Source organism: Pipistrellus kuhlii, unplaced genomic scaffold (genome assembly GCF_014108245.1).
Source record: "Pipistrellus kuhlii isolate mPipKuh1 unplaced genomic scaffold, mPipKuh1.p scaffold_m20_p_6, whole genome shotgun sequence".
Taxonomy (NCBI): domain Eukaryota; kingdom Metazoa; phylum Chordata; class Mammalia; order Chiroptera; family Vespertilionidae; genus Pipistrellus; species Pipistrellus kuhlii.
In genome coordinates, this window is record NW_023425562.1 from 25,381,670 (window position 1) to 25,406,155 (window position 24,486).

At 59.8% G+C, this 24,486-nt stretch overlaps 1 protein-coding gene across 6 annotated transcripts in view; it reads right to left on the minus strand.

Moving 5' to 3' along the window:
• The window catches only part of PLXNA1 (plexin A1), a 51,045-nt gene extending 26,819 nt beyond the window's left edge, over positions 1 to 24,226 (minus strand). For 2 of the 6 annotated variants that reach the window (XR_004984591.2, XM_036419936.2), the window contains exons 1-9: positions 23,991 to 24,226; positions 17,301 to 18,558; positions 15,228 to 15,410; positions 4,317 to 4,457; positions 3,788 to 3,888; positions 3,383 to 3,506; positions 3,121 to 3,274; positions 2,696 to 2,795; positions 1,207 to 1,321 (exon numbers count right to left, since the gene is read on the minus strand). Coding sequence is in view for 5 of the 6 variants with exons in the window: in XM_036419936.2 (XP_036275829.1) it covers positions 1,207 to 1,321; positions 2,696 to 2,795; positions 3,121 to 3,274; positions 3,383 to 3,506; positions 3,788 to 3,888; positions 4,317 to 4,457; positions 15,228 to 15,410; positions 17,301 to 18,536 (2,154 nt within the window). In the remaining variant the exon portion in view is untranslated. Of the gene's footprint in view, positions 1 to 1,206; positions 1,322 to 2,695; positions 2,796 to 3,120; positions 3,275 to 3,382; positions 3,507 to 3,787; positions 3,889 to 4,316; positions 4,458 to 15,227; positions 15,411 to 17,300; positions 18,559 to 21,096; positions 21,596 to 23,990 lie in introns of those variants that run through there. The other 4 variants (XM_036419934.2, XM_036419931.2, XM_036419933.2 and 1 more) reach the window with 4 other exon arrangements.
• Between the last annotated feature and the right edge of the window lie 260 nt (positions 24,227 to 24,486).

The window sequence follows — 24,486 nt, forward strand, 5'->3', positions numbered from 1 at the left end:
TGCTCTGTCTAATGTTCTAGGACCCCACCATTCAGCAACCAAGAGGTCCCATCTGGTCCACAGCTGAAAAAGCCCTTGAGACAGAAGCAGCCAAGAGTGCGCGCTGGGGCTGTAAGCTCTGCCGGGGGCCCAGAAAGCATGTAAAAATAGTCAGGCAGAAAAACAGCCGGGGCCCCCAGGGCCAGCATTTTGGCAACAATAACTGATGCAATAGCCCAGCTCCCTTGCAGCACTCTGGCAGCAGCCACAGGAGGAGAAAGACCCAGGGGCATGCCACTGAGCTGGGCTTTAAATAGAGATGCTGAAAACAGGCCGCAATCCCCAAGGCCTGCAGTATCTCCCAGCGGAGTGTGGGCCCAGGCCTGGCTCTGCAGAGGTTTTGGGGGCCTGTGACACTGGGGGAGCAGAGCCAGGCAGGCTGACCACTTCCCCTGGGTCTACAGGGTGACCCCATCTCCACTAGGGAGAGGCAGATGATGGTGACGCGTACCAAGGGCCACCAACCCTGCGCTCAGGGGCCCTCACTTATGCCAGCACTTTCCTTGCAATTTGTAGGGGTTCCCAGCCCAGCCACCAGGCCCAGGGATCTTCCTGCTGCCTCCCTAGACCTTGTCTGTCCCTGCTGGACCCCCCCAGCAGCCCTGGCTCGTCCTGGCCACCAGACCTGTTCTCACTGTTCCCCCGCCTCACACCTCACTCTGTGGACACTATCTCAGCCATTGTCAGTCTCAGAGTGTAGGCCCTGAGATCCCCAGCTCGTCTCTCTGGCCGGGCCTTCGCACCTCAGCCATCGAAAGGATTCTGACATTCCTTTCAGACACCACCAGAGGCCTGAGGCCAAGCTGAGCTGGGAGAAAGATACGTAATGTGGACCAGAGCTCTTCCTTACGGGGACCCATCTCTGCCCATTCAGGGGACTCTGGGTCTGCAAGCCGGCTCAAATCTACGAAGTGAGTGAGGAGCCACAACTGTTTATACGATTCAAGTTAGATTTTCAGTCACCTGACCTAGAACTCTTCTGCCTATACACAGTAAGTAAGACTTTAGGAGTCTGCCCTTCCATTCCACTTCCAGGGACACCGGGACCAGGGAAAGTCCCTCCTGGTAAGGAGGCCACCAGGACAGAAGGCACATGACTGCCCTATGCTGGCCACCCCTCCCATTCCTGGAGAAGCCAGACCCAGCGTTCCTAGCAGAAAGCCTTACCTCAGACACATTGACGCGGCCCTCCAGAAAGGCGCAGTCGGCAGCATTGTGTGTGCACACGTGGCGGTATTTGCACCAGTGGCAGGGGAAGGAGCCATTGACACACGACAGGCAGCTGCAAGGAGGGAGTGGGACAATGAGGCCAGGGATCACCTGCCTCCACCAGCTGCCATACAGGGCCACACCACAGCATCTCCCTGCTGTTCCTCCTGTGGTTGATCCTGGGGCCACCCCAGGGCTTTTGCACTGGCTGATCCTCCACCTGTTCAGAGAGACCTTCCCTGTCAGCTGGTTTTACCCACTGAACTGCCTGGTGCTCCCTCTCTCCTTCACTGCTCTTCCCTCAGACCCTCAATAACCTGACAGTCCACCCGAGAACCAGCCTACAGAGCCTTCCTGATGACAGACACATTTAAAGTCTGCACCGTCCACACTAGGACATACATGACCATTACCACTTGAAATGTGTTAGTGACACTAAGTACATTTTCAATTCTGTCTTGTCTTAACTTAGATTTAAATTTTGGTGGATAGAGCTATGGAAGATATCCACCACCCTGAAGGCTCTGCCTGGCAAGAGCTTGTCCCATTCATTCTGAAACGTCCCCAGAGCCTGGACAGGGCCCTTTCAGTGCTCCACCTCCACAGTGTATGACCCATACCTCGTCTCTTCCGCCTCCGTGGCCCCCTTGACTACCACCCCCAGGCAAACACCACTGGCTCTCTGAGAACCTACCAACCTGCAGCCGCTGGGCTTCTCCTGAGACCCTCAATCCCCTCCAGTTCTGGAGAGCAGTCCCCTGCCCAAGGATCCCGGCCGCCCAGAACAGAGAGGTCATACCCTGGTACTAACAACATCCAAGCCACATCAACAAAGGCAGGCACAGCTGAGGCTGAAGCCAACCGTCCCCACCCCCATATTGGCCCTCCCAAGGCCAGGCATCCTCCAGGTCACGGATGGGGCCGAGAGCACCCCTCTATGCCCAGGGTGCCGGCCCATGGCAAGACAAACAGTAGGTCCTCAGCTGCTTCCATTCTTCCTGCTACTCACAGTTAAGAAAGGCAGTAGATAACACCAAGCCAGCACCAGCTTTTATTCTGGTTCTCTGTGCCTCAGCCTCTCCATCCCCCATCCCACATCAGGGGCCACATGAGGTAGAGAGGACCTGGACTGCTACCTGTCCCAGAACAGCAGGTACTGAAGAGCCTGTCCCATGGCACACCATTGCCCATCTTGACGGCCTAGCTGCCTCCTCCCCCCGCTCCGCAGCTCCCTGCCTGCTTTGGTGCCCACAGGCCATTCCTCATACCAAGGCTAAGACTCTCCAAGTGTGAACCAGTGCAGGTCACCACCCGCCTGCTCTGACTGCTGCCCCTGCCTCAGGTCCATCTGGCCCCTCCGCCCAGGGGGTGCTCTCACAGCAGAACTCGCCTCCCACCCTGACCACTGCACCACGTCCTGCCCGTGCACAAGGCTCAAAACACTCACGACTGGTGGACACTGCAGTTGTAGAAGACGAAGTCCACAGATGCAAACTTCTTGCCCGTCTCCTTAGACTTCAGGTAGAGCTTCACCACCCGCTGGTCTCCTGTAGTGCAGCACATGTTCAGATCACCAGGACCACCCATGTAGGCAACCCCCGCACAGGACATCTCACCACAGACCATCCCAACCACCAAGCGCACAGCCCCTGGCTGCACCTCAGCCCCTCGGCCTGATGGACACCTGAGCATGCCAGGTGGGTCCCTGTATCTGCACCTGTCTCTTATCTATATGCTGCTCCTTTTGGCATCTTTACCTTGCCATTCTCCTTGGTCACCATGCAACACCTTTTCTCCCTCCTCAACAACAGTCCACCTCCCCAGCAGGAGACCCCTTCGAACGCTGCCCAGACCCAGCTGCGGTGCACTTACCCTGGCCCTGAGTGATGGGCGCCACCTCCCCCGAGGACGGCGAGTGGCAGTGGATACGGCCGTCCTCCAGAATGCTCTCAGACTCAGTGAAGTCCTCGAAGGAGCAGTTGACACCGGCGGAGAGGTCAGGCACATTCCAGGCCTGCAGCACCAGCTAGGGCACCCAGGGCAGGAGGTGTGGGTGAATGGAGTCCTATCACCTCTCCTCCCCCCACCCTCCCCCACCCCCATCGCTCGGCCCATGCCGGGTGGCCACACTCACCGGGACTTGGGACATGGTGACGGAGACATTGCGAGGCTGCACAGTCAGCTGCACGCACTGCAGCAGGTCTGAAGCAAAGCGCTGAGGCTCATCCGCCCGCTCACAGGCATCCCGACGGGAGCAGCTACAGGTAGAGGCTGGGCTTAGCCCAAGGAGCAACCCAGCACATAGCCCATGCTCAGCAGAGCCGACGCCTGTACTTGGGGAAGCCCACCAGCTTCACCGCACCCCGTCTTGACTGGGATGTGGCTGGACTGGCTGTCACTCAGCTGGTCACAGGAAACTGCTAAACCCATGAAGACCCAGAGGAGCTCGGAGGTGAGCTGTGACCACCTGAGCTGCACAGCAAGGCCATCTGGGGCCCTCCCAGGGCCCTCCTGCCTACCCTACTCCATCCAGACTCACATGCTATGCAGGACACACCAGCCGCAGTGGGGATCCCGGGAGCCCAGGCACAGCTCACATGATGTATACTGCACACAGCTCTCCACAGGCACTCGTGTCACCTGGCAGGAGGGGACTCTGTGTCAGGCTCCATCAGGTCCACCCCAGGGACCACTTACCAGCTTCACCTCCTCAGAACTACCAGGTGCCCCTCTGACCCCATAATCCAGGACACCCCCATCTTGGGAGTTCCTCCAGCTAGGACTATTCTGGGGGACACAGCCTTGGCTGAGTTAGCCCTCTCTCCTGAGAGCCAAGGATGGTGATGGCCAGAGAGTGAGCAAGTGGAACAGGTGAGTCATCCAGAGAACCGACTGCTCCAGCCAGAGTTACTCTCCCATCTGTCTGGACTCTGAGGATCCAGGGGATCCATGGCTTGTTGACCCACATCTTAAGCACAGAGGAAGTTGCCCCCCACCTGCCCCTCTTGGGGGCCATGCACAGCCCCTAGGATACGCCACCCACATGCATCCATCAGTGTAGCACCCACCTGCTTTTCCGTCATGGCGTAGAGGTACTGGCGGTCAGGGCTGAGGACCAGGTCACGAAGGATGGGGCTACCTTCTTGGGCCACCACATTCTCGTAGGCCAGGGCCGGCCGGCTGCCAGGGTTGGCCAGGTCCACCAGGATCTGTGGCATTGAAGGCCTGAGAGAAGCTGTGCCGATGTCTTTGTGCCCCAGTCCTACACCCACATAAAGTGGGGGTCCCAAGTCCCTCCCCTAGCCATCCCCCAAAGCCCTACAAGAACAAGGCTGAGGCCCCACCTCAACCCAAGCGGTATGCGCAGGACATTTTAAATACCGGTGAGCTGTCCCAGCCTAGACTCTTCTTCAGTCAACAGAGACCACAGCCCAGGGTGGAGGTCTTTGGGGATTGGAGAGAACCACAGCCCTCACCCCTCACTTAGCACGGAGCTGCACATCCATATCCAATGCAAAGGTGGCAGGTAACCCCTGAAAACACACCATCTTCCCTGGGACAGACTGGACCTCCCGGAGGAGAGGCTATTTGGGAGGGAGGAAAAGAGGGCCTGCAGGGAGCATGGGAGGTCCCGTACAGCTGAGAAGGCTAAGAAGTGAGACCCCTGAAGCCTCCAGGGTGAGGAGACTGCTTGAGTGTGAGGGGCTGTGCCCCAGGGCATCCTGGCGTTGGGGCTCACCCTCAGAGGAAGCTGTATTTCAGATACCAAACAAACCAGGCATTAATTAGCCGACTCTTCTCTGCAGCTTGCAATACTACAAGTATTTTTAGTTGCTTTTACCAAACAAATGTATTTAATTAACAGAGACACCCCGGGGGCCTTCCAGAGATGGGGCTCATGGGGCAGCGTCAGCCCAGCTCAGCTGGTCTGGGCAGGCTCCCAGGGCACAGGGCTTCTGGCTCTGCGCAGGCCCCTCCCAGCTTTGGCTGTACCAGGGCCCACCTCTCCACCTCCACCTCAGGCGCAGGGCTGGGGCCGCGGCTCAGTCCCTGTTTGCACCTCCACACTGATGGAACAGGGTGGGCCTGACTGACTGGGGTGGACTTCGGGGCAGAGAAAAGCTTCGACAGGGGCTGGGCAAGGGTAGCCAGCCAGGGTGTGGCGCTGTGTCTCCGGGCCAGAGGCTGCTGGCTGTGAGAGACTGGGAAGGCCGCATTCCTGAGAGCCCGGAGCCACCCCCCTCTTCTCAGCAGCCTCCCAGCCAAGCAGGCAGGCTTAAGTCAAACCAGACCAGGAAGAGCAGGGCCCAGTGCTGGGCAGGGGGTGATGAACCTGGGTGGGTCTGTAACTGCCCAAAAGGCTCCAGCCCGGCTTCTGGGAGGAAGATACCAAGTGAGGGGACCTTCATCCTCAGAGCCCCCATTTGTGGACACTAGACAGGACCCTAACCTACATCCAGCCTACTCCCACAAGCCTCCTGCCCTGTTTGGGTGGGTGGCCTGCAGGCAGACACTACTCACAGCTCTTTGAGCTGGCTGGGCCCAGAAGAGACATCAGAGGGCCCAAGAAGCCGAGTCCTGTCTCTGGACACACACTGCTTGGGCCAAAGCCCTGGATCAGATACCACCCTATGTGTGACCCTGGTAGGGTGGTGAACCTCTCTCAGCCTCAGTTTCCCTCCCTGTCAAAGGGGAATGACAACCAAAGCTTTTCTGAGGATTAAGTGAGGGACAAGCCAGTGTGCCAAACGGGGCCAAAAGGTAGGCCCCATGACAATCACCAAACCTTAGCAGCCAGACAGAGCCAGCCTGGACAGCAGCCAGGGAGCAATACAGGAGGGCAAGACAGGGCCCCAGTGGAGACCCTGAGCTGTCCAAGTGACTAGAATCAGGACTCTGGATTTCTCCCCAAGGCCTGGCACTCCCCTGCCCCCATCCCTGAAGATGCCTCTAGCAGCACTCAGAAGTCCAAGCCCGACCCCATCTCTCGGTGCCAAGCTTACGGCCTCTCCCTCCAATACCCCAGTCAAGTCTCTCACTGGGAAACACCTGCCCCCTGGTCATTGACAGGGGATACCCTTGAACCCCACCTTCCCTCTCAGGGATGAGGGTGTGGGCTGTGGCATGGCTGTCACATCCAGGGGGGCACATGAGCTCTGAGTCATGGTAGGGGGCGAGCTGGGCCTCCTCCGAGGGGTCCTGGAGAAGGTGGGAGAGGGGAGGCAGGCCAGGCATGGGTTCTGGAATGCCCCCGCCCCTGGGCCGGCAGCATGCCAACTCTGACAGGTGGCACCCAACAGCTGCGACGGAGCAAACACATCATCTGTCTGTCCACCTGCCCGACACAGCGTCTGCCCCAAAAGTGGGAGGATAGGTGCAGTGTGCCACCAGGAGTGCATTCCAGGGAGAATGCGCATGCAGGGCAGGCAAGGGCCAGACCTCTGGCAGGACATCGGGGAACATGCCACCAGCAGTGCACATGCCAACACCACACCCACACCCACAGCTGTCCACTCTAGGGCCACCTACTTGGAGGTGGCCCACCCTGGGACAGCTGGGCCTGCGAGAGCTTGGACTTCCGGAGTCCCCTGGCATTTCCCCCCTACCTCCAGCTGTTACCTCTGTGCTTGGCAAACCTTTCCCGAGAGACCACCAGAACGCCCAGGACTGGCTGCGACCGCCCTCCCTTCTATCTCCCACCACGAAAAACTCAGAGCCCAAATCCAGCTCTGCCATAGAGGTCCCTCTGCCTTGGTGCCCTTCCCCGCCCTTGCTGAGAAAGGAGCCCTCCATCTACCTACCCAGATGGCTTTAGCAGCGCTGTCCAGCTTCCCTGAGCACATCCCAGGCTGCACCTGGCTCAGTTACCCACCTACCCACCCACCCACAGCTCTGTCTCAGAGGGGCATAGCTCCAGCCTCTGCCTGAGCTTCCCAGCCTGTCCACTTCCCCCTCAGTCTTCCCTGTCCCTCTGAACTGGGGAGTCCCCTGGATTCTGAACTGAGGCAAAGGGCTATCCCAGACACCTCTTGTAGCCAGGGCCAGGCAAGGCACTGATCATGGGCTGAGCACCTAATACCAACACCATTGGGACATCATCTGCCCTCCCCTCAGATGGGCCAGGGAACAGGTTCACCTTTTCACTCTCAGGTCCCTGCAGATGGAGCCCTGTCCAGGGCCAAGGGGAGGCAGCTAGGGGCAGGCGGGTGGCCCCTGGCCCTGGAGGCCCCAGACACAGGCTGGCCCAGTTGGCTTCCCCTGCACTTATCACTGCATGGCCCTGGCCAACTGCTGCAGGCAGGCAGCTGACAGCCCGACCAGGTCAGCTGTCTGTCCAGCCTGAAACCAACAAAGGGCCCATTCTCCAGGCTGAGGGCAGGCGGGGGCACTGGGTGGATTTCTGGGCTGCTCAGGCTGCTTGCCAAGATCGGCACGCGCCCTAGCTGCCCGGAGGCAGGGGACTGCCCAGCTTAGTCCAAAAGAAGGAAGAGAGTTCTCTGCTATGCCCACCCCAAGATGCAGCCCTTATGTCTGTGAAGTGAGGGTGCACTGACTCAGCTGATTCCTGGTCTCCAGATGGGGGTTGGGGGTAGAAGAACAGGACCATGAGTGGGAGGAAATCAGAAGACAGGGGACGCAGCCAGCACACAGGGCTGGGACCTCACAGGCATCCTCCTCCTCCTGAGATGCAGCTGCCAAGCCTGTTCCCAGCCCCCTGGGAGGCAGGGTGGCCGGAGGCGGGGCTGTGCAAGGAGGGGGAGCCTCTGTCACGCTCTCCTGGATGATTCCTCAAGAAGCAGAGCTTGTCTTCCCTCTCCTTCCCGATCAGGGCCAAATGGCTACGGTCCTGATAGACACAAGCTCTTGGACCATTCTTCCCCCTCATGTGCTGTCATGGGATTCCCTCCTCCTCTGGTTGGGGTAAGGTTCCAGGCTCCTTCCTGGGAACATTCTCAGAAAGACTAGGAAGAATTTGATACTGGAAAAGCGACTAGCAATTTCCTCTTGGCAGTAACTGAATAATTAAAACATGATTTGAAAGAGACCCGATGGCTGTAAATGGGCCAGACACACCTGGCAGGAGTGTATGTGGGAGAGAATCCCAGGAATCTTATCTTTCCCACCTCCCAATTCACAGACGGAGAGGAACAGGGACCAATCAACACAAGCAGTGGTCCTCCATGACCCTCAATCTCACCTGCCAGCAGACAACCACCTCTAACAGGGTTAAGAGAAAAGGTTAAGGTTCCAAAAGTTGGGGAGGCCAGGCGGCTGGAAGCTGCCTGGAGACTGGGCTCCTAAGGCTCAACCCTGCCATAGGGCGGAGGTGCAAAGCTCTTCCAGAGAATCTGCAGCTGCTGTGGAGGCTGCACAAAGCTAGGCCAGGAGGCAGTGCAGATAACACAGCCTTCTATCTGGGACTGTCCTCAGCTGGGATGTGGCCAGGGTGCCCACCTGCAGCCTGAAATTTAACACCTGGTGCAACCAAGGATGCTGTGGCAGGCAGCAGTGACTGGCCCAAGGTCATCTCAAACTCCAAAGGCATTTGTTGCCCACCCTCCCATTTATCCATATTACCCACCCTACCCCACCTGCTGGGTCCCCAGCACAAGCAAGTAGACACAAGCCCTTTCCACTTTCTTGTAGCCAGCACAATCCTCTGGTTACCTGCCTCCACCTAGGCCAGCACTCCAACATCTCAGAATCCTGAGGGTTATCTTCCTGCCCCCTCGACGCTGATCACTGCAGGATCACCAGTGAATTGGCTACCACATATAGAATAAGAGTTGCCTGAGGCATCACCTGACACCTCTTTTTCCTCAGGCCCCTCAGTTCGCAGCATGCACTAAGGCACCCTGAGTTTTGGCCATGCTGTTATCTCCCTCCAAACACCCCTCCTAGCAGGCTCCCAACCACCTGGACTATTCCAGCCTCTGTACCCATCTCCCTGTGCTGCCAGGGATCCCACACTCTGACCCCCAAGAGGACATGTCCTGGAGGGCAGGGCCCAGTCTACCATGGGTGGGAGGGTGGGGGGAGACTGCACATTGTGGGCAGTAACCTTGAGCCATCATGACGCTGCCCCCAGGCAGGCCTTGGACATGCTAAGGAATGAGCACAGGGAGGCCAATGCTAGCCAGCATCTGCAAGAGTCATACTTATCAAAGGTACCTAGGTGCCCCTGCCAGGACTGAGGCTTGATTAGCCAGACCCCACCAAGAGGAGGGCCTGGAGTGTTGGGCCATATAGCACCCTCCATGCACATCTGTGGGCAACTCCACTGGCCACCACCTGATGGGAAGCAGAAGCAATGCTCGTGTGGCATGGGCTCTGGGACAAGGAGCTGGGATGGCATCAGACAGACCCATAGGATGGACGAGAGGTCCTTGTGCCCTTCTGGCTCAGCACACCGTGGCCAGCTGCACCAGGGGAGCCACAAAGAGATGGTCACACGCACACATCCACAGAGCACACAGGTATCTGGACACGGGGCACAATGAGATGCCACCCAAAGATTCTAGTGACTACTGTCCTTGGTGGACAGAGGCAGCACACCTGTGGGGCCCACAGGCACAACAGCTAAGACAAGGAAGCTGGCAACCAGGACCGATCCACTCCCTGCCAGCAATCCCCAGGTGAATGACCACCACCAGGACCAGTAAACTGGCATGAGAATGAGTGCATGCTGACCAACCACCCTCACAGGCTCTGCCACACATCCCCACCTAGTCTTGAAAAACACCTGGAGGTTCAGGATGTAAAAACCACAGCAGATCTGGCAGCCCAACTCCCAGGGAGAAGCCTAACAGAAACACGGCTCTGCAGTCACAGAAACTTGTGAAACAGCACTCTGTCATAGACCCACGAGGAACACACCACCACGCCCTCACAGTAGAACATCATGTACATATGTGCGGAGCACATGCCGCTACCACAACACAGAGCCGCTCTGGCTATCCACACAGCAAGGTCGAGTCTCACAAACAGCGCTGGGGCCTGGTCCTGCCCAACATCTCTCTGGGGGCCAGCATCCCTGTTCACCCCTGCTCCCAACCTCACAAAGCTCCCCAAACTGCCTCCTGCACAGACCTGGGCTTTGGGGAACAGGGGTTCCTGATGGATGCACCAAACAGGTTCGCAGCCCAGGGCAGGGAGGACCTGCACAAAGATTCTGAGAAGAGATCCATACTGGCCACCCCAGCAGCAGGAACTTGCTACCCATCACTCCACGTAGATCTTGAATGCGCCACTTGACTTTCAGGATTTCTGACTCTCTGAATTTCAGAATCCTCTCGGAGGGTTGGGGCCAGGGGAATGGAGAAAGGAATTTACGGGGAAGTTTTAGAGATGTGAAAGCCTTGGGAGGGTAAGAGGTGTCCCTGTCCCAGCTCTCCAAGCCCAGTAAGAGGTGTCTTTGCCCCCAGCAGTCTAGACCCAGAGCAGTAACCACAGGCAAAGCAGTGATGCCCGAGGGCAAGGTGAGAACAGGCAGCTCCAGATGTGAGGCTATATGCATAGGAATGGCAGCCCAGCCAGCCTGGCCCAGGCTCTGGGGGATGAGTGTTACAGCCACAGCCCTCGGTCTCTCCTTCATACAGGGATCACCACCGAGGAAAGAATATCAACATGCCCATGGGCCACCCAACAGCCAGGGGAGGCAGGGCCTGCCCAGTGTGGAGAGAAGGAAACAGAACCTGAGAGAAGGGGGCTTCACTCTGGACAGGAGCAGCCATAGCGCCCACCTGGACAGCCGTCACTTGGGCCCCACTCCAAGGCTTACCCATAGTACCCTGGTGCCCACAATGCCATGGCCCATATCCCCCAGCTACAAACTGTGGCTCACAGCACTCTTGAGTTGATCTATGGCACTTTCTAAAAACGTGTATTAGTTGCCAAAACTTAACCATCAAGAGATCTCACACAAAATACAGATTTGGGAAGATAGGGCCCACAGCCACCAGAGTGGGCAAGGCTGCACTGAGGGTAGAACTGAATTCCTCACCCAAGTCTTGATAGGGCCTGTGCAGGGCTGGCCCCAGGGCACCCCTCACCAGGCCCACAGGGCTTGGCAGAAAGGGAGAGTCAGAAAAGGCCACCAGGCCGGGGAGGGGGCAGGGTGCAGGTACTGAGGTGACTATGAAGAACTCAAACCAGGATCTACCTTGGGAACTCCTACAAGGCCAAGGAGGTCCCCAGAGGCCACAGGAGGGGTGAAGGTGGGAGGGGCTATATGCAGGGCTGGGGCTTTGGGGGCATGTCAGCCCAGGAGGGGAGGCTGCCTAAATGGGGGTAGCAGGTGGCAGGCAGGGCCTCCAGAGAAAAGGAGGGGAGCTAGGGGGCATCCCAGTAAGCCTTGACCAGCTGAAGTTTGCAGGTATCAAATTAATCAGCTACAATTTTATACAACATTTGTAAGAATCTATCCTAGGTGCCAACCACATCCCTGGAGCTTTCCAGTCGCTTCTTAAAACCCAGGAAGGCCCTGACCAGGTGGCTCAGTTGGCTGGAGCATCATCCCATGTACCAAAAGGTTGCTAATTTAATTCCCAGCCAGGGTATATACCTAGGTTTTGGGTTCAATCCCCAGTTGGGGCATGCATGGAAGGCAACCAATCGATGTTTCTCTTCCCCTCTCCCTTCCTCTTTCTAAAATAAATAAAAACGTATCCTTAGGTGAGGATTAAAATTTTAAAAAGAGCCCAAGAAGGACCAGGGCTGGGGAAGGCAGAGGTGTGTCCAGCATAGAATGTGCTGCCCCTGAGTTAGCAGCGGGTGGGGACCCCAGGCCCCAGCATGAGGTGAGAACAGAGGGCAGTAAGGCAGTGCCCACTGCACTCACACAGTAGGGCCAAGGCCTGAGGTCCCACCTCCAGGGCAGGAAGGGCCCAGCCCTCACTAAGGCCTAGAGGAGAGGTGGCTGGGTAGCTGGGCAGCTGGGCAGGAAGGTGGCACAGCACTGAGCTGGGCTAAACAGAAGGCATCTGATAGCCCTCCCTGCCTCGGCCCTAGCCCTTGGACCATAGCCACCCCCATGGGCTGAGGCAGGAGAGTGAATTCTGCTGATGCTTGCTGGCCCCTAGCCCAGGAGGCATGTGCCAGGGAGCAGGCATTCCTTGCCGTGGGTCAAGGCTAGAGGCTCAGCATGGGAACACAGGGGAGGTCTCAGAGTGGGACTGGAACCCGAGGTGAGGAGCAAAGGGGGGCACTCTTTCTCCCTAGCCCACCACCCTATGCTCCTGTCCTTCACCTGTAGGTGTGCCCTGGGGTGGGATCTGAGCCAGTTTCTATGAGGCTGGGGCAGACAGAGGAAGGCTGGGCCACAGGAGCTGGAGCTCAGCCTGGTCCTAAGCTGATGCCATGGACTGTGGAAAGAGCCCTGGAGGCTGGCGGCTCAGGGCAGGAGCAAGGAAGGGGAGAGGGGTGGAGAGAAGAGATGTCCCTGGGAGAGGGGCCACCTTAGGCTCACTCAGAGCAGGACAGGATCACTAAAGTAGGGGCCCCCATTTTCTGTCCTCCAGGGACCCATACAAAAGGTAGAGAGGCTGAAGTCACAGCTGGGACCCTGGAACCAATAACCCTGGATGCCCGCAACTTCCACCTACATGCCTCAGTTTCCTCATCTGTCAACAGGATGATAGGGTTGCTGTGAGGACTCTGAGACGCCAGCACACGGGCACTCACTGCATGTCCCAAGTGAGAGTGGGAGCACACCATGCTCTTGGCCGGCCTGCACATGCTCTCCTCGTCCTCAGGCTGCACCCAGGAAACCATGGCTCAGAGGAGCTGGGCTGCCCAGCTCCAGGTCACACAGCTGGTGAGGGGGAGAGCCGAGAGCACACCACGCTCAGCCATTTGTACAAGACTGGGACAGCAATGCAACAGCCTACTGAGTCGCCCTCTCCTGGGGCAGGTATATTGGGATGGAAGGGGAGCAGGTAGTAAGTCTAGGAGTGAGGCAGGGGCACACTTCTGAGAGCCTCAAAATCAATGCAATAGGATCCCCAAACATGCAGACTGTCACCACTGGGCAGACAGTCTGGACATGACTGACCCCACATACAGAAAGGGCACTGTCCATTCCTGGGCAGTGTGTGGTGCCCAGCTGATGAGTCCATGGGTGAAGAGCCAGTACCCCTGGGGCTCTGGGAAACAGGTATAGGGGAGTGGTGGGGGGGGCAGGAAAGGAAGAAGGGGACTTCTGGCTGTGGCTTCCCAATGCCCAATTAAGCCCCTTCTCATTAACGGGCCCAAGTCCAACTCCACAGTCCACATGCTGGGTCTCAGTTTCTCCTCTGTGGGAGTGGCCAGAGAGGCAGGAGAACAGGACTAAATGGACTCAAAAGCTCCCACCCAGATCCCACCCAGAAGAGGCCCTGGGGCACAGAGAGTGAGGAGTATATGTATTGGGGGGGAGGGAGGGTGGCGGGCAGAATAGGGTTGGACCAACCTGTTCTCCCAGACTTGCAGGGTGGTCTGTGGGCATAGACAGCACCTCAGCCAGCTGCCTGCCAGCCACCAGCCATCAAAAGACTGAGAGAAGCATTCCCAGCCCTGGGAGCCTGCCTTCCTGCTGGGTAACAGGCTCTGGGACACCATGTGGAATGTCTCCAAGGGACTCTCCCAGCATCCATGCACCCACCTCAGGGGGAGGTTCTCTGGCCCCTTCCTGGCACAACCTGTGCAACACACCCCACAGAAGCTCTGATGGCCCTCTCCCCTGCTCCCCTAGGCCTGTGTGCCCTCCCTGGGGCAGGAAGGAGTGAATGCTGAGTGGGGGCCTCACCCCTGGGAAGGCTAAGGGCCCCTCACTCAGGCTACAGGCAGTACCCTCAACACGAGGACACAGGGGCTTACACAGAAGGTGGCAGGGTCTGCACTGGCCCCCCACTCGCTAGTTGGGCAGGCACTTAGCCTCACAGTCACTGTGAGCAGAGACCCTCAGCACCCCAGGGTGGTCTTCAGTCAGCAGCCCAAAGCTGGGGTGGGGGTGTCCCTTCTCTGAGGTCACAGAGTCTGTGAGGAATGGAACATGATTCCCACCATGCAGACCTGGGGAGACCTCTCCTCCATACCCCACATGGGAGCTGAGAGCATGGGCAAGCCCAGCCCCCAGCCATGTGCACAGCAGGGAGCTGTGTCAGCAGGAGGCCACGGGACAGCTATTATTTCATTCGCCAGACTCCGCCCCTCTGGGCTCCCAGGCACCCCATCCTACATGCCCTGGTAACTTCCTCCACAGCAGGCCAGCCCTATCGGGGTCCCAACAAGTCAGCCTAAGGAAGCCCTCCCAGCCCAGGTCCATAACAGCTCAGCTCAGCCCAACACTTGCTGTTAAAGAGGAAACCTAGAAACACCAGACAGGCCCTGCCCCACAGTACCGCCATTCTCGTCCTGAGAAGCCCAGGGGATGGTCCTGGAGCTGGTCCCTGTCACTCTGCAGTGAGCCACCACACTCCACTCACCTAGCCAATGGCAGGAAGGCCTTACCCTGCCCTTGGCCTTCCTGCCTCCTTAAAGGGTGGGGGAGTGGGGCTCCCACACAGCACCGGGTGACCTCAGCAGACACTGGATCCCCAGGAGGGGAGGGGGCCCAGGAAGATGTGCCTGCCCCCACCACCCATACACACAGACTTCCCAAGTTATCCCAGCAAGCAGGGCCAGCATCTCAGGCCCCAGGAGGATGGTGGGATGGCTAGGCCTCTCAAAATCCCTGATCCGTCCAGCCAAAGCCTTTACAGTATCAAATGCAACACTGACCCACAGGAGGAGCAAGGGAAGGCAGGCAGGAGCCCACTGAGGCACCCTGGCCCATACTTAACCCCTTGTCTGAGTCCCCATGGTTGTCAGCCTAACACAGGGGCGGCACCCCCACCGCTTCATACATTGGATCTGGCCTCCAGGTCACAGAGCAATGCTGTCTCCTCCCCCCAGCTCCATCCTCCCCATTATCCCACCCCACCTCCACTCCCAGGCCTGACCTTTCGAATGCGGCCACTTCGAGTGCCAGTGAATACCACGGTGTGGCCCCGGTAGTCATAGGCAGCCACGGCGGTCAGGCCATCCTCCTTGTCCACAAACAGGGGTGTGCCCTCTATAGTGACCGTGCCTCCCAGTGGCTGGTTGAAGTCCTGCCCACAGAAGTCATCGTCAATCTGTAGGGGCTGTGGAAGAAGAGAGGTGAGTCTTTAGGTTGCTCAGTTTGCCCCAAACACCTTCTCTCTCAGTGGGGCCTCAAAGCCAGGACCAGCCAGCTCTACTAACTGAAGGGACTCACGGAGGGTCCTCCTAGGCAAGCACACGGCCATACAGAAGCGATGTGGCCCAGGGCACCCCCACACAGATCTGAGAGTGGGAACCAATTCGACAGATGGAGAAACCAAGGCTCCTTGAAGCCCAGCAGGCCCAGAGCTAGACTCATTTCTCACATCCCACCATCCTCCTGTGGGTAAGACCTTACTACTACGCACAGGACCCACACCCATGCTGGATCAGGAGGCATGGAGGAGGAGGTAGCTCGGGGAAGGTCAGGGAATAGTCAACCAGGAACCAGGCCCACTACCCCAGTGATAGCCACACAGAGACAGGGGGCAGCCTTGGAGGGGACTGTGGACCAGATACTGTCTTGTAGGGTTTTATTCAAGAGAGGAGACAAGGGTCAACTCAAAAGGCAAGGGGAGGGGCCCAGCTGAGGAGGTGACTGAGTGTGAAATTACAGAGAAGACCAGAGGACAGGGAATGTGTGAGCTGTTCCAAGGCAAGAGGGAGGAGGGCAGAGTGAAGGAGGCAGGTTCTAGGTGGACAAAAGGGGATAGCTGGTCCCCTGGTAGCAGGCTCAGAGTCTGAGGTTTGTAGGGGGAGAGGGCCACCAGGGCTGGGAGCTAGAAGGAGATGGGCAGGAGGAGAGGCAAGGTCAGGACTGGGCTGGGGTCGTGGAGGGGATGTGAGGAAGTGGGAGCAATGCCCAGGAAAGGGGCGGACCTGGCCATGGGCACAAGGAATGAAAATCACAGTGTGACCTCAGCAGGCACTGCCCCTCCAAGTCTGTTTCTCCATCTGTACAATGGAGACAGAGTGCCTTCCTTGAAAGGCCAAGAGGAGAATGAATGATGCATCTGCCTAGTGTACCCAGAGCCTTGATGTGGAGGGTGGCCCTGTCACGAGGACCCCACTGCCCTGGACATGAGAAGGGGGCCCTCACCATCCCACCTGCCCTAGAGACAAACAAGTGCCACTCCCATTACAGATATGGGAAAACTGAGGCCAGAGTGGGGCTAGGCTTTCTCTGGGCCACCCAGCAAATCCCAGGCAGCAACAGTGGGGCTGAGGCCTGGCTGTGGAAGTCCCCAAACTGGGTGAATTCCCGGCTCTTTCACTTGCAACCCTGAACAAGTTCCGCTCTAAGCCTGGTGTCTTCCTCTGGAAAAGTAAGTTGTTGCTACGACCTGGGCACACGAGATGCCCCCCAAAAGCAGCTGGTCCCAGGCCGGCCCCGTCAGGACCTAGAGACAGGAGCTGTGGCTGCCAGCTACTGAGCTCCCAGTCTTCATGTGCTCAGGCGGCCCCAATGTCAGTGCTGGTGTCATCAAATCCCACATGGCCAGGCACCCAGGGCAAGGGTGAGCAGAGCTCTTGACAGGGTACTATGAGGGGATATGCTGTCTGGTGCTTCAAATCCTGAGCCTCACAGATCTCATCTGTAAAAGAGAGACTAGAAGGGGCCAGCAAGCACCCAGAACAGTGCCAGGCACTAGTCAGTACTCTGTTCAACAGGGACTTGTGGACTGAAGGACATGTCCTGTGCCCCCCGCCACCCCCCCCCACACACACACACCCCCCTCCTAAAAGAGGACAGCCTAGAGCTGCAAGCAAGCTCTGAGGCCGACCACTACCCTCTGGGAAACAATGAGCAAGCGGCAGCACCTGGCACAGGGCAAGTGGCACATTGCTATTCAGAGGAGAATGGGGTCGCACCACGGAGCCAAGGCTGTCCAGTTTGTGAGGCTGGCAGGGCGGGAGCGGCCACCCTAAGGGGGCAGAGTGTGCCCACTCACCGAGTTGATGCAGCCCAGCTCCTTGTTGAGCAGCCAGGGCAGAGAGAGCTTGCCCTCACCACGGTAGCAAGACTGGATGCGCTCCTTGATCTTCTCCTTGATGGCCCTGAGCGTGAACAGGCACAGCACCGACTCCTTGGGCGGCTTCACGCGGTTCTTCTGGCCCTGAGCAAACACGGTGAACAGCACATCCTCGTTGTCAGCCAGGCCTAGCTGGCGAGCCAGGGCGCTGCCAGGCCGGCTCAGGTACGCGTCCTGCACCAGGCGGTACTCCACCCCCGCCTGCTCGCAGCCGATGGGGAACTCGACGTACGAGTAGAACTTTGGGTCATCCACACACAGCCGCACGATCTTGGAAGTGAAGAAGTGCTCGCCGGCGGCATCGGGCGAGGTCAGCTGTGTGTCCAGCTGCAGCGTGAGGTAGTACACAAACTGCTCACTGCGGAAGCTGTACACGTAGTAGATGTCGAAGGCCGGGAACTTGGACAGCGTGTCTGAAGGGATCTTGAGCTGCGACGACACGAACTCATCCTGGTACACAAAGCTGAACATGTCCGCGTCCTCCTCGTTGGCCATGAGCCGGCGGCTGGACAGCGTGGGGAAGTACTCGGACTTGCCGTCGATGGGCGTGCCCACAAACAGCTTGGCCTGGGCCTGGCCCGGCGGCCCGGCAATGAGCACACCCGCCATGCTGCCCGCCTCACGCACGCTCGACAGGTAGTGCTCCTTGCGGTGGTGCGGTTCGCCCAGCTTGAAGAGGTCGTCCAGCCGCAGGAACTGGCAGATGCCCTGGGAGGCGCTGCCACAGGCTAGCAGGCGGTTCGCAGCATAGTCCAAAAGCAGCAGCTTGTTGACGTTGTTGGTGCTGCCCAGGCCGTGCGGGCATGACTGCACGCTGGGCGGTGGGTAGCACTTCTCGTTGTCCTCCACGGGTCCTGTCACGTGGGCCCGCAGCAGCGTCAGGTTCCCCGACAGCTTGTAGATGCGGTTCACCGCGCCCACGTACACCTCGCCGGTCTGCTCGTGGACCACCAGGTGGGTGAGGCCCCAGTCGCTGGCCGAGAAGGTCCGGAAGACAGGCTGACGGCCCCCGCCAGCCCTAGTGGCGCCCGCCACGGCCCGAATGACCCCCAGCAGCAGCAAGAGCATCAGGAGCACCCGCGGGCTCAGACGTAGCAGTGGCATGGCAGGCCTGGGCCTCAGGCCTCGGTGCTCCAGTCCTGCAGGGATGTGCATCACGGGGCCAGGAGCCTCAGCCCTGCGGGGAGAACAGCGAGAGAAGGTGTGAGTGTGGGTAAGACCTTACCTCTACAGGGCAGACACGCCCACACACCAGCTGCTGTGCTCTCTGGTGTGCCTGTCTAGGCTGGGGCATCCCATCCTCCATCTCCACAGGCGCGATCTAACCCTGGAGAAGCCAGAGGTGCAGAGAGGTCACCTTCCTGGCCTAAAACCCTGAAAATGCAAGGGGAGCACCAGGAGTCATCAAGACCAAGCCTGTGACCCAACATATAGCACAGGACTCCTGTCTGGCTACAGACATGCACCATGAATGCCTAGGCCTGCCACTGCCAGCAGGTGGAAGAAAGTGGACCCAGGAACCAGGAGGCAGGTGAGAAGGGTTTGGGGGTCTAGACTGGGAGCCATCACCTCCTGACTCAGAGCCTCCCCATGTCCTAGGGGCAGGTCCCCCAAACTCCAAGCTCCCAGGGTGGGTGACAGCCTCTAGTCAAGGCTCCGGGGACAAGTGCTCCCTGGCAGGCCCTGGACAATCCTACTTGCAGGCACTACCCCACAGCAGACAAGGACATACATGCAGAATTCTCAGTGAGGGCAGAGGGCAACCTGGGTCACCCTGGCTCTGGGGCCAGACCCTTACTGGACCTCAAGCCCCTGTACTCTGAAGATTGATCCAGAAACCAAGCTGTGTGCACCTCTCATCTACCATCCGCACCCCCAGCCAACAGGTGCCCCCCACCTAACCCTTCTAGATGCCCCCACCTAACCCTTCCTAGGTGCCCCCCCACCTAACTCTTCCCAGGTGCCCCCCACCTAACCCTTCCCAGATGCCCTCACCTAACCCTTCCTAGATGCCCTCCACCTAACCCTTCCCAGGTGCCCCCCACCTAACCCTCCTTCCCAGGTGCCCCCCACCTAACCCTTCCTAGGTGACCTAGTGAACTGCCTCTTAGCTCCCCTTCAAAACCCTTAACCCAACTCCAAGTAAAGAGAAATTCCTTCAAAGATAAGAGAGAACAGAGGCTCCCTGAACCTTACCTCTCAGCAGTGGCTCTCTCCCCCCAACCTTCAGCCTTTCTACCCCAACCCAGACCCCAGCCCGGCCAGCCATAGGCTCACCTCCACCCACCTCTCCTCCCCTACCTCATCAGCTCCCAGCACCACCCACTCTCATAACAGGCCCAGGCAGACCATGATCCTCACCTCCATCCCCAGGTCACACCCCCCCCTAAGCCTCCCCTAACCTGCCCACCCTCTCCCACATGGAGGACCATCGCACGTGGCCCCTCTGCTCCGCCGGAGACTGGGCTGTAGGTGGACATGAGCAGAGGGGCCCAGGCCGTTTCTGAACCACATTTAAGGTCACCAGCCCCGTCCCCAATTCTGCTATGGCACCCCCCCTTCCTCTGGAAAAGCCTCATCTTCCCCCAGCCCAGAAGTTTACAGTAGGTGCTAGTATAAGTCCAGACTCTGTGGCTGTAACCATGCAGCCCCATTTTTCCATTTGTAAACTGGGAATGACAACAGTTTCTTTCTCAGGGGTAGAAGGGGAAGGTCAGGAAACCCCCACAAGGTGCCACCAGCAGAACACCCTCTCCGTGCCAGCAAGGGCCCCACCCTGGCTCGGCCAGATGTGCTGGGACCTCTCACCCAACTCCCATCTGGAGAATGAAGGCAGAGATGCTGATCACCAATTGCAGGCAGGTGCTGGCGAGAGCTGCATACATCCTTTGCTCCCAGAGGATGCCTCTAACATAGGCTGACAGCCCCATGTTACAGATTGGGAAGCTGAGGCCCAAAGGACCCTCTGTCAAGACCATGTTGGGAGCTGGGCACAGGGCAGCTGAAGGCCAGACAAGGCCCAGAGACCTCCGTGTCTGCCTTCCCCTGGGCCCTTAGACTTGCTGTCCCCTCCCCTGCTCCCACACGCCTGCTGTTTCAGCTGCCTCCCCTAACCTGCTAGCTAAAGGAAGCAACTGCTTCCTCACAACCAATCACCCAGTTTGAACTTGCAGCACAAGGCTTGCTAATGGCTTTGTTACTTACTGTTCCTAGACACTCTCCCAACTAGAATGACAGTTCCCTGTGAGCAAGGCCTAGCTCTGTGATTTGCCACGGTATCCCCAAAGCTGACCCCAGAAGCCAATACTTATGAATGAATGAATGAATGAATGAATAGGTCCTGGACAGAGCAGGACTGGCTCCCTCACCTCATATCCTCTGCCCAGTGAATGCCCACAGGGAACCTGAGGCTCAGGAAGTGAGAGGCATTAGCTAGGATCCCACTAGCAAGAAAACCAGGCTGTGCTGCCTTGCAGGACCCTCCTAGCAGGATGTCAGCTGCCTCTCCTTGAGGATCTCTGCCCAGACATAGCCCCAAGAACTACAGTCACCAGGGACCTCTGCTGGCAGCCAGGAGAGGAGTCCCCATCTCTCTGCACCCTGCCCCCAGCTCAGAAGCCCAAGGCAGACCGGAGAGGAGTTTCTCACAGTGGCAGCGAGGCCTGGGCTAAAAGCTGAGTGCATGTGAACTCCAAAGAAAACATGAATCACTCACCGTTTATCAGTTCAAAGCAGACCTGCAATTACCAGGGGCTGGGCTCTCCCCTCCTCCGGGATAATTATACACATCTTAATGCAATTACGGGCCCTACTTTTTATATTAAACAGGAGAGACTCAGCTGAAGAAGCCACCATCCAAACCCTGGGCCCACACCCCATGGGCTCATCCCCCTCTTCTCCCACAACAGAGACCGCCCAGAAGGGAAGAGAAGGCACAGGCCAATGGGATGGGGCTGCCAGCCAGGAAAAGGGGATCCAGGACCCAGGGCTGGGTCCCTCATGACCACCATCTCATATAAGAGCCAGCAAACATGTCTGGGTCACTTCTCCTATCTTAGAGATAGCGTGTCCAGGGCTCAGCTAGACCAAGGTCACCCAGCTAGTCCAGGCAGGACAGGGATGGATTCCCACGCTCCTACAGAGATCTGGATAGCCAGCAGACTTGCTGGGACTCCCACATACCTCTGGTCTGCCCAGGGGGAAAAAAAAAAAAAAAAAAAAAAAAGCATTCATTCCGAAGCTGCCTGGGTGCTGGGGAGGACCATGCTAGGCCAGGGGAAGGGAGCACCACAGGTGCTGTGCCCTGCTGCTGGGAGGGAGCAGAACCAGCCACTGTGGCCTAGGGAAGCTCCCCGTGGAGCCTATTCACGGGCTCTAGGACCAGGCACAGGGGGAGCTGGTCGGGGAGGAGGTGTCCTGGGTGTTGGACAGCAAGAGCAAAGGCCTGGGGTGGATCCTCCTGGAGGGGGCAGCGGGAATGGATGCAGTTTCCTGGGGCCCAGTCAGCGCCAGACGGGAGGAAGATGCTGAACTGGTATAGGGTGTGCCAACTGGGGGTGAGCAAGGGAGAGTGAGGCCAGGACAGAAGCAGGCAGGCCTGGCACAGCATGCTCCACTCCTGGGCAGGACAGGCTCAGCTATGCAACAGAGAGCAATGCCCCCTGTCCCTCTCCCCTCCACCACTCTTCCTCACCCTGAGAAACAAAGACCCTCACTCACTCAGAACCTTCTTCACAGCGGGAGAGCCCCAGCCCCACATCCCTGGCTTTGGTCCTTCTGGGGCTTGGACAGTTTGGAGCAGGGAGGGGACTGAGACGATACTGCCATCTTACCCGGTGGTTCACCATTACCAACCAGGACAAAGAGCTGCCTGCCACCCCACCTCCCCTAACAGGGACCCCAGGAGGTGGTCCCGAGATGCCCTGCTCTCCCAACAGACCAGCCCTCAGGAGCCAAGACCTACAGCGATCTGGACAGGGCACTGGAGTCCTGCTTCTCAGAAAAAGTGCCCACCACTTGGCCTCCCCTGGGGGTGGTACCCTCTCCTCCTGGCAGACCCAAACGCAGAGGCAATGACCTCGGGGCCACAGGAGGCCAGAGAAGGGTTATCTGCTTTGTCCACGGCATCTCACTTGTCCGCCGCTCCCAAGCACACACCTCCACACACAGGGGCTTGTGAAACCTCTGTCCATGCCGTCACCTGCCTGAAATGCCCTTGCTGAGCCTCTCTGTGCCTCCCTCCCTGGCTGACTAGCATTGCAGCCTGGCCCTGAAGCAGAATGGGCTGCCTCTAGCCTTGGGACTGGGCAGAGTCTTGGCTGCCTGGTGCAACACCTGGTCTCTCCTGCACACCCCAAAACCCACAGGGGGCCGAGGGTACTGAGGGTGCTCCACAGGGGCGAGGAGCAAAGGCTGAGCCCTGCCCCCTTTTCCTGCGCAGACCCAGAAAACCGGCCCCAGCACGCAGGAGAAGGTGCCCGAGCTAAGGCTCAGGGAGCAAAGGCATTGTCCACATCACCCCCAACACACACACACCCCTTTCTTTCAAGGGGCGTGGCCCCAGCACCCCACAAAAGAGGAATGGCAGCTCCTCGGGGCTCTAAGCAGTCACTGGAGCCCCTCTCAGCCCCCTTCCCCGGCTGCACTTCGGATCTCACAGCAGGCAGGCAGGGGACTCCCTGGAGCCCCGCTCCCCTTCCCAGAGGCAGCCGGCGATCGGCCACGCTGCCCCAGCCACGGTGCTCTCTGGCCAGGCCCGGACCCTTCAGGAAGCGATCGGAAGCCTCCGAGGGAAGCGGGCTGACCCTGGAGAGGCCCCGAGAGGGGGAGTCCTAGGAGGCCCGAGCCAGCGGGGCGGCTGCCCCCTCCCAGCCGGGGTGCGCGGCCCTGCCTGCGGGCCTTGGGCGGACGGACATAGCACCCATCTCCCGGCGCCCCAGGCCAGGGAGAGCAACGGGGAGAGGGGTGGGGGGGTCGTGGGTCCAGAGGAAACGGTTCCAGCTTCCACCCCGGGGCCCTGAGGGCCAACTGGGGGCGCAGCCCCGCACGCCCTCCTCCGGCTCCCGCGGCCCTGCCGGGGCCTGCCTAGCCCGGCCCGGCCCGGCCCTGCCGGCGGCCCGAGGTCCGACCGACCGCGGTCCAGCCCCGGGCGCGGCCTGGGCACCCACAAGGGCCCTCCCCGCGGGGCCGCCGCAAACTTTCTTTCCTGCCTTTGAGGAGAGGGCGGCACGGCCCCAGCCCCGGCGCCCGCCCGCACACAGCGCTGCCTCCCAGAGCCCCGCGGGCCGGGCCCGGCCGGGGGAGAGGCCAGCGGCGCGAGGCCTTGGGCCGGGTCCGACTCCGGGCCAGCGGGGACCCGACGCGCCCAGCGCCGGCGCCGCGGCCGCGCCCGGACACACGCGGGCGGCGGGCCGCAGCCGCAGGGACACGCGGACGCGCGCGCCGCAGTTCCCCACGCACACCCCCTGCCCGCCCGCCCGCCCGCCCGGGCGCACGCCGCTGCCCAGCGGAGGCCGCCGCCGCCGCGGCCCGAGGGCGTCTCCCACCCGGGGAGCCCCGGCCGAGACCCCGCGCCCCCCGCGCCGAGGGGAAAGTTGCGCTCCTACTCACCAGCTGCCCCGGGGCACGCCCCGCCACGGGCCATCGCCGCGCCCCGCCGCCCGCGCCGCCGCCGCCTGCCCCTCCGCGGGGCCGCCCCAGCCGCGCAGGCCGCCCAGCCCCAGGCCGCCGCCGCCGCCGCACCCCGGCTCCGCTGCGTGGCCGCGCCGCCGCTGCCCAGCATGAATGGGGCGCCGAGCGCCGCGCGGCTGCAGACCAGCCTCGATCTCGCCGCCCGCGGAGCGCCGCGCGATGCGCCTGCGCGGCCCGAGGCCGGGACGGGGCTGGCGGGGGCGGGGCCGGCACGGGGGCGGGGCCACGCGCGGCCTCCAGGGGGCGCTCTGCCCCGCGCCGCGCGCCCTCCCGGGCCCACTGCGCGCTTTCTCCCGGCGATGCAGCTGCTGGCCTTAAATGGCTCCGTGCGGGGGCCGCCGCGCAGGACGTCCCGGCTAGCTCCCGGGTGTGGGCTGTCCCGAGTCCGCCTCTCCGGGGACAGGGCCCGGCTTCC